At 39.9% G+C, this 8,306-nt stretch overlaps 2 protein-coding genes across 3 annotated transcripts in view; one reads left to right on the plus strand and one right to left on the minus strand.

The window, feature by feature from the left end:
* The first annotated feature begins 534 nt into the window (after window positions 1–534).
* gpr75 (G protein-coupled receptor 75) lies at window positions 535–5,611 on the plus strand. 2 transcript variants are annotated; one of them, XM_020603265.1, is made up of 3 exons: window positions 535–1,036; window positions 1,309–1,401; window positions 1,719–5,611. In XM_020603265.1, the coding sequence occupies exon 3, from the start codon at window positions 1,849–1,851 to the stop codon at window positions 3,490–3,492; it is 1,644 nt and encodes a 547-aa protein (XP_020458921.1). In that variant the 5' UTR covers window positions 535–1,036; window positions 1,309–1,401; window positions 1,719–1,848; the 3' UTR covers window positions 3,493–5,611. The 2 variants fall into 2 exon arrangements, with proteins under 2 accessions (XP_020458921.1, XP_020458920.1); XM_020603264.1 differs by having other exon boundaries at window positions 535–1,401.
* A 91-nt stretch (window positions 5,612–5,702) lies between these two features.
* The window catches only part of erlec1 (endoplasmic reticulum lectin 1), a 6,102-nt gene continuing 3,498 nt past the window's right edge, over window positions 5,703–8,306 (minus strand). Inside the window, exons 10-14 of the mRNA XM_020603266.1 lie at window positions 7,866–7,925; window positions 7,427–7,548; window positions 7,277–7,354; window positions 7,081–7,156; window positions 5,703–6,374 (exon numbers count right to left, since the gene is read on the minus strand). Of these exons, the coding sequence (XP_020458922.1) occupies window positions 6,303–6,374; window positions 7,081–7,156; window positions 7,277–7,354; window positions 7,427–7,548; window positions 7,866–7,925 (408 nt within the window). The 3' untranslated portion in view covers window positions 5,703–6,302. The remainder of the gene's footprint in view (window positions 6,375–7,080; window positions 7,157–7,276; window positions 7,355–7,426; window positions 7,549–7,865; window positions 7,926–8,306) is intronic.

Consider the following 8,306-nt stretch of genomic DNA (forward strand, 5'->3'; position numbering starts at 1 on the left):
AACTTTTAGTAGTGGAGCCTTTTCTTATCTACTCTTGCAAAGAAAGGGAGAGGACAAGCTCCCCACTGCTGTGCTGTGCGATGTGTTTGCTGTGAGGACCTGATCAGTTTGATTACCATTTCATGTGACTTGGTGCAAGAAAAAAACCAAATTGCCTGACCATAATTGTGACCTCTTCCCTCTAATCCTCTGTCTCATTTACCTTTTTCTAAAAGCCAGTGAGTTCAAATGAGTTTGGTTTGCTTATGGTTTACCCTGATGACTTGAAATCAGTATGAGCATTGAAGCATTTAGTACCTCACTTATGTATAGTGTAGTGCCAAAACTGCAGTGGTTTTTTTTTTTGTTTTTAGATGTATGGTTTGCTTATTGAATGAGGCGGTAATAAATTGTTTCTAACAAAATGGAATTAGATGTTTTTATTTTGAAAATTTCTCAATATTTAAAATATAGTTAAGTAGTAAATGGACAAACTTATTTTAAACCCATATTTTTCAGTGTAAGGACTATCTCAAAGGTAGTCTCTTAAGATCAATTAAACCTAGAATGACGTTGCACTGCTTTTTAAATTTTCCAGAAAACATTGGAATGTGATTTCTCTCTCTCTTTACCAAAGGACCTATTTGAGAGCATATATCTTGGCCCTTTGTGGCCCACGGTTAACTTACCTGCTACTCGCATCGCTTATCAACCATGTTGAAGACTTGATGCGTTCAAAGATGTCAGTAAAAAAACGGGAAAAAAATAACATTACTTGTAAATGTGTTGTATTTGTTTATCGTGCCGAACGACGTCTCTCAGGTGTTGTAAAAGCAATGCAAGCTCCTGTCTGTTAAAATGGTTTTTGACAGACCGTAACTACATACAACTACTTTCTGCTATCACGGATAAAATTAAAAATGTTATTTTGTTAAAACCTTTGCTGCAGTAACATCTGACTTGTCACAGGCGATTGTCTCTCAAACCTTGAGCAGTAGGAAACTGGGGGAACTATTCTTTCTCTGTCCAATTGCAGATGCGTACAGGGAGAAAGGAGGTTAGTTTTTACAGAAGGATGGTTACTTGAATGCAGTGGTTTTGCTCATGCCCAGATACGTAGGCAGTGACTTAATAGTCATTTTTCATTGTACGTCAAGTGGCCGTCGCTCCTGTATAAGACTGGATATATCGCCAAGCAAACGAACATGCTGTCATGTCTTCGCATTAGAATTTAACGCAGACGTGTAAGGAAGCGTATTTTTGTCTGTCTGTCAATGGACTGATCTGTTTTGGTTGGGCTGCTGTTGAAAAACGTTTTTTTTTTTAAAGCTGCGGTGTGTTCACTTACTATACTGCTTTAAACTGAAGATGGACTGTATCGAATGATGATGATGATGATGGACTCACGATTGACGACAGATGGTAGGTTGTTTTCTCATTGTCAGTTTAGATTATCCAAGACATTAAATATGTAGAGATAAATGAGTAAGATAGTGATATATTTCCTCTGGATTTCAGCAGACGCTGTGTATGTTGGGGGAGAGGTGGGAGTAAGGTATAATTGGTCAAATGCAGTGGTGCATAGCTGTAGCTTACAGCTTCTTATTATATGTAGTCTACCCTTTTAGCACTCAGTGGCAAGTTAACTATACATTACTCAATTTCATCAATTGTGAATGTATTAAAAATGATCTACTGCACAGTATTATAGCTAATATTTGACTTTGTATCCCTTGCAGCATTCTACCAAGGTGGCAGCATTGACCAAGGCAGCAGATACTGTGATCATCATGTAGGCTGCTTCTTCCATACAGAAGAATAATGTTGAAACTGATGACTGTGGGTACCTTATAGATTGTTAATAATACAATGAACACCACTGTTACACCATCAGACCTGGTGGATGTGCCAAGACATCAGACCTTCAATGGCACTCTGGGCACACAGAGCCCATCAGGTTGGGCTGTGATCCACGCTGCTACTTTGACCTTTTGCTCTCTCCTTCTCGTCTTCATCTTCTGCCTGGGCTCCTATGGCAATCTTGTGGTGTTCCTGTCCTTTTTTGATCCGGCATTTCGCAAGTTTCGCACCAACTTTGACTTCATGATTCTCAACCTGTCCTTCTGTGACTTGTTCATTTGCTGTGTGACTGCTCCCATGTTTGCACTGGTGCTCTTTCTGGATGCAGGCGGAGGGGACGGCGTGTCAAAGAGTTTCTGCTTTGCCTTTCACTTAACCAGCTCAGGCTTCATCATCATGTCCCTGGAGACAGTAGCTGTCATTGCTTTGCATAGACTGCGCATGGTTTTGGGGCAGCAGCCCAACCGCACTGCCTCCTTCCCCTGCACTTTGGCTCTCACTGCCCTGCTGTGGACATCCAGCTTTACCATGGCTGCTCTCCTTACCATGCGAGCATATCCTCGTAGAGATGGACCCTGCTTGCCCCACTTTGGCTTGGGAGGAGGACAAGCCAGGGTTGTGTTGTATGTCTACCTGGCAGACTTTGCCTTTTGTGTAGCTATGGTATCTGTATCCTATCTGATGATTGCTCAAACACTGAAGAAGAATGCACAAGTGAGGAAATGTCCTATCATCACAGTAGATGCCACATGCCCTCCACCCCCACCACCTCTCATTGCAGCAGGCTTCGAGAGTATGCAGTGTGCTGTTCAAGGCCCTTCTCTGTACCGTAACCAGACTTACAACAAACTGCAGAATGCGCAGACACACTCTTATGCCAACAGGTCAAGCCTGCGTCTGGTTCCAGGTGCTGCCCAAGGAGCCACCTGCTGTCAGGTCGTGTCTACAGTTAACTTGGCCACAACTAAAGACTCTAAGGCAGTTGTTACCTGTGTAGTTATAGTGCTCTCTGTGCTGCTTTGCTGCTTGCCGATGGGAGTTTCACTGGCACAGGATGTTTTGTCACCCGAAAGTAGCTTTGCACATTATCAGTTCGAACTGTGCAGCTTTGTGCTAATTTTTCTCAAATCGGGCATCAATCCTTTTGTGTACTCTCGCAACAGTGCAGGCCTCCGCCGCCGTGTGCTGTGCTGTATTCAGTGGGTGGCACTGGGTTTTCTCTGTTGCAAGCAAAAGACTCGCCTGCATGCAATGGGGAAGGGCAGCCTGGAAGTCAATCGCAATAAGTCCTCCCATCATGAAACCAATTCCGCCTATGTCCTATCACCTAAGCCACAGAGGAGGCTGGTAGACCAGGCTTGTGGGCCCAGTCACTCCAGAGATTGCGCTGGTAGTCCAAGGGTCACAGGTGTGCGCAAACCTCGTCCCCCAAGTACCTCTACACCTATCAATACCCGCATAGAGCCCTACTATAGCATTTATAACAGCAGCCCCTCCGCAGGGCTCAGCTCCCCCACCAGTCTGCAGCCTGTCAACTCTCAGACATTTGTCATTGCCAAGTCCTATGTAGCCATGCACTACCACACTCACCAAGATGCACTACAAGACTTTGAAAGCACCTCTGTGCACCAGATTCCCATTCCCTCAGTCTAATCAAGCCTCCAAATAGTATGGCTTGAACAGTCTCACCCTGGTTTTAAATCAAATGTGAATCAGAAGAGGAACATAAACACAGGCCATTTTCTGTATATGAATCCATATTAATCTCTTCTTTTTTTTTGCAGTGGAAGGACATGTTCAGTTTTCTTAAAAGGAAAATTTAACCATGGACAGTACAAACATGCAAAAGATTTTAAAGGAGTATGAGTAGGAGTATGAGTAAATGTCTGCTCCAAAAAGTTCTTTACCGTTACTGAATTGGCTTACTTTTTTTCAACAGATACTACATTTTCACAGAAATTTGCCCATGTTGCACATGCATGTGCCATTGTAACCCAACTGGTTTTTATTGTAGCGAGAGACTGCAGTCGCTGGTTGAACTGTCTGAGCACTGATACCAGCTGCTGTAGTGTCTGAGATGGGCCGCCACGTGGCTCTCAGTGGCATGTGGTCACATGTGGTGAGACTTTTTTGCTTCTTAAGAAAAATGGATTTGTGAACATTTGTTTTTTTAACACAATAAAAGTTTGGCAAGTGCAGTGAATCTGTGCTTTCACTTTTTAACTAGAACTAAAACAAATGCGTATTGTGGGCAATTAATTATCACTGTTCTATGGAAGAGGATTGGTGCCACTGTACAAAAGTTGAGTTCTGACTTGTGATCTCAATATTTTGCCCTAATTCTTTTCCATACTTTTAAAGTAAAAATGTCCAAATATATCTGGTTCCAGTTTTTAAAATGTGAGCATTTTGTTTCTTTGTTATGGACGACGATAATGGCCACTGTAATAAAACAAAAAAAAAAAGTATTTAAGTTCTGACTTTAAAAAACTGTCAGAAGAAATTTAGTACTCAATTTTATTTGTTTTCATTTTGACAAAATGGTTACTCAAGAAAATGAACATGAAAATCGTTAACTGCAGTCATAGTTTTAACCAGTGGTGGAAGTCCTCAGATTATTTACTTACATAAAATACCACAGTGTAAAAATACTCCAAGTAAAAGTCTTGCATTCAAAATGTTACTTAAGTACAAAACTATTAGCAGAAAATATACTTAAAATACCAAAAACAAAAGTACTCATGCAAAATGGCATAGTTTACATGTAGCATTACAACATATTTTTTGATGATTATTTTGTACCTCACTTTTAATGCTGCAGCTGGTGAAAGTGGAGCTAATTTAAACTACCTGATATGCCTATAATTTGAATTACTGCTGGGGAACTTGTGCATTTTACACCAAGGATCAATAAATCTTGTGATCATACTGTATTTTGTTTTATTAACCTCTTTCTGAAAAGTAACTAAAGTTAGCAAATAAGTGTAGTGAGTACAACATATACACTATTTTTCTCTGAAATGTAGTGAAGTCAAAGTATCAAGTAGCAATAAAGTGCCGATACCTCAAAAATTGTACTTAATTAAATGTACATAGTACTTTCCACCACTAGTTTTAACATTGTCAGCAGCGTAAACGGCTAATTAAAAGAATTGCAGGTCTGTCTTAGAGAGCATTTCTGAATATAGCCACATGCTTATATTTTAAATGAGTGAGATACTGAGTTTACTCAGCAAAGAAACAGAGCTTGGCAGAGCTTCACAGACCTTCAATCACTCTGCTACACATCAGTGTAAAATTTATCTCTATTTGCAATGATTCTTTCACAGTTCCACTCTTTGGAATAACTGAAAAAAGGGCTTGTACATGGATATGATTATACTATGACCATAGCATTAGCCTCCTCTGGTGGAAATTTAACATGGCAGCTTACTGGAGTAGATGTCTTTCAATGGAGGATGAAAATACTTTGACCTTTCTAGAAGGAAAATGACAGATGCCATGTTTTTATAAAGTGAGGTCACTTAATGAATAATAGGAAAGCCGAGTAAAAACATTTATTTATTTATTGTAAAAGTCAAAGCAATTAAGTGGTCATCACCATAATTATGAAGCAAAGAAATTTGTTGCTATGATATCTTCATCAAGTCAAATATTTTCCCCTGTGTGGTAATGCAACACTATGAATGAGGTTTCATGTATTAAATGTATTCTTTGCTGCAATTGCATTGGTTTTTATCCATATGATACAGCAGTGACCAGGATCCCAGTGTACATCTTCAGAAAACCACAGAATACCTCTAAAAGGAACCCAGACATTCTGTACAGCCTACAGACTTGTCTGAAATTTTAATCAACCACTCACTTTGTTGCAACTCCATAGCGCCCCCTAATGCACAAGTTACTCACTTATCCTGTAAATTAACACAGCACACATTCTGACTGCTACAAAACATCTTCAGACTTGCTTTTTTCCCACAGACCTTACATGTACAAAGTGCCACAGTCAGGTTAGTTGCTAATCGCTTCGTATCACACACACAAATACACAACTTAAAGACAATAAACCTCTGTGAATATCGATTCTCCTGATTATCAGTCCCTTGATTTGCTTGCATTTAATCAGCACAAAGTTAAGCATAGATATGAAGCATAGGCATTAAGTCCATTGGAGTGAGGCATCAGTCACTGTGTTTTCACATAGTCTGAGCTAGCCTGCTGTATTTGCTGCAGTGTAGCGTTGCCCATCACACGGTTCACAGCACGGACTGGGGCTGTGTGCTGCTTGGAATACGCCAAGTCCAGGATCAAGTTTAACCTCAGTTCAACCTCACAGTGTCATGGGCTTCTCTCTCGCTCCAACAGGCTTCTGTTTTATGATAAGTGAGCTCTCTCGTCAAGTGCATCTCTCTGTCCTCTCCTTGTCCTTCATGTGCAGTTGCTGTCGTACGATCTTTGTCCGATTAGCTGGAGATTGACAGGAGTCCATGTTCATCAGCTGTGTCAAGAATCCTGCATATAACTGGAGACTCAACCTAGGGGGGAAACAAAATCACCTGAAACGTGGTGCCAGTCATCTAGGTAGAAACTATGTGCACTCAGCCAGTATAGGTAAATATTAGTCTTCCTGCCTTGTATTTCATTTTCAGGATCATTATAACACGACTTCCTCACATTTTAATTCCTGTTTTTATGAATACTTTATCAATATTTCAATATTAGATTACATTTTATTAGCATAATATTATTAACCATTCAGACTGTATATTTCTTTTCAGTTTTTCTGGGGGCAAACAAAAATTCTAGTTAACTTTGAACAGCCAGAGTGTTTGTATCCAAATGTTAGATTTGACTTACAAGTTTGCTTGATGATGCTTGTACATGTCAGTTTGCTAACCTGAATCTTGATACCTTTCATAGCATTGGGGCACTCATCTCTTTATCATTTCCAAATAAATCAGTTATGGACTTTACTAATACTAATGACTTACAGCAGTTACTAATGTTGTTAGTTATATTTGTGTTTGACAAGTTAAATATCTATGAAAAAGGTCAACTTAAATGCTATTTCACTTAACATTTGTCCTATGTACCCCAATGAACCACATTACTATTAGACTGGTTACAGTTTGAAACAGCACATTTCCTTTATTTAGCTCTCGAAACTAAAGTAGGGGTTAGCAGTGCCTAAACCAAGCATGTGCTTTATTTCAGTGACTCAGTGGTTACTAGTGAACCTACCCCAAGGATGTACTGACAGGTCTGAGGCTCCAGCATATAGACTGTGACAGCATGGGGAGACTCTGACTCCTTACATCTGACACAGAGAAGCAAATGATACGAGTGAATTAAATGGAAAAACATGGGGCAGTGTCTTACTCATGTTTTGACTTAGGGCAGGGACAATGTCTCTGCCCCTGCATTACAGCACACTCACTTGAGCTTGACAATGACCTGTCTGGGCTTTCCAGTCAGATCACACACATCCCCATGGCCATAAAAGTGGGAAACTAACCTAATAAAAAGAGAAAAATCAACAACAATCTGAACTTACATCCAGGGTTAAGGCTGTATGTGAATGGCATACTTGACTTTCTGCACTCCATCTTTGAGCTGGTAGGATCGAGCGACATTCTTCTTGGCCCACTCAATGTGCTCCTCTGCGTTCCAGCTCCCCACCACTACAGTGTTCTTTCCTTGCTCTTTATCCTAGAACACCAAGGAACATTTTCACTGTGATCAAATGCTACTTTCCTTTGTCCAAATATTTTGGACAGTTGGTTAAACAAAATAAAAAATTGAAGACAGCACCTTAGGCTTTAGGAAACTGATGTGGTTTTTTTTAAAATCAACCAATCGAGACAATCTACATATTAATTAAAAATGAAAATAATTGTCACCTGCAGCTCTACAGCCTTTAATGGGTTAAAGTGATACTGGACATACAATTGACTTTTTTTTAACAGTCTACATTAATGACTGAGCATCATACAGACACACTCACACCAGCAAATAGAGACCCTTACCTCATGATACTGATGGACATGCTTTCCATAACAGAACTCATATTTCCACCACCCTACCCCCTGAAACACACACATTAAGATGATAATGCTCAATTCAGATTATTATTATTATTTTTTGTCAGATCTTATCTTTTTGTAAGTGACATATCTGGATCCAGTGTAAACACCACTGAGCTCCTAAACTGTCACACATGTACAGATTTAACTGAATTGTGAGCCACACAAAAGAAAAACACATGTAAATAATAACGTCATTTGTACGACAGGAGTGAGATGCAAAAAAAAAAAAAATGGCTGCAGAGGCATTAATCGGATCTAATAGGCCGCCACGTACACAAGTGGCCCAGGTCTAAACTTAAAAAAACAAACAAAAAAAAAAGAATAATCAATTTATTGGCCAAGCATGTTACACACAAGGAATTTGGATCCGGTACAGAACCG

The sequence above is a fragment of the Monopterus albus genome, unplaced genomic scaffold (genome assembly GCF_001952655.1).
Source record: "Monopterus albus unplaced genomic scaffold, M_albus_1.0 scaffold60.1, whole genome shotgun sequence".
NCBI classification, from domain to species: domain Eukaryota; kingdom Metazoa; phylum Chordata; class Actinopteri; order Synbranchiformes; family Synbranchidae; genus Monopterus; species Monopterus albus.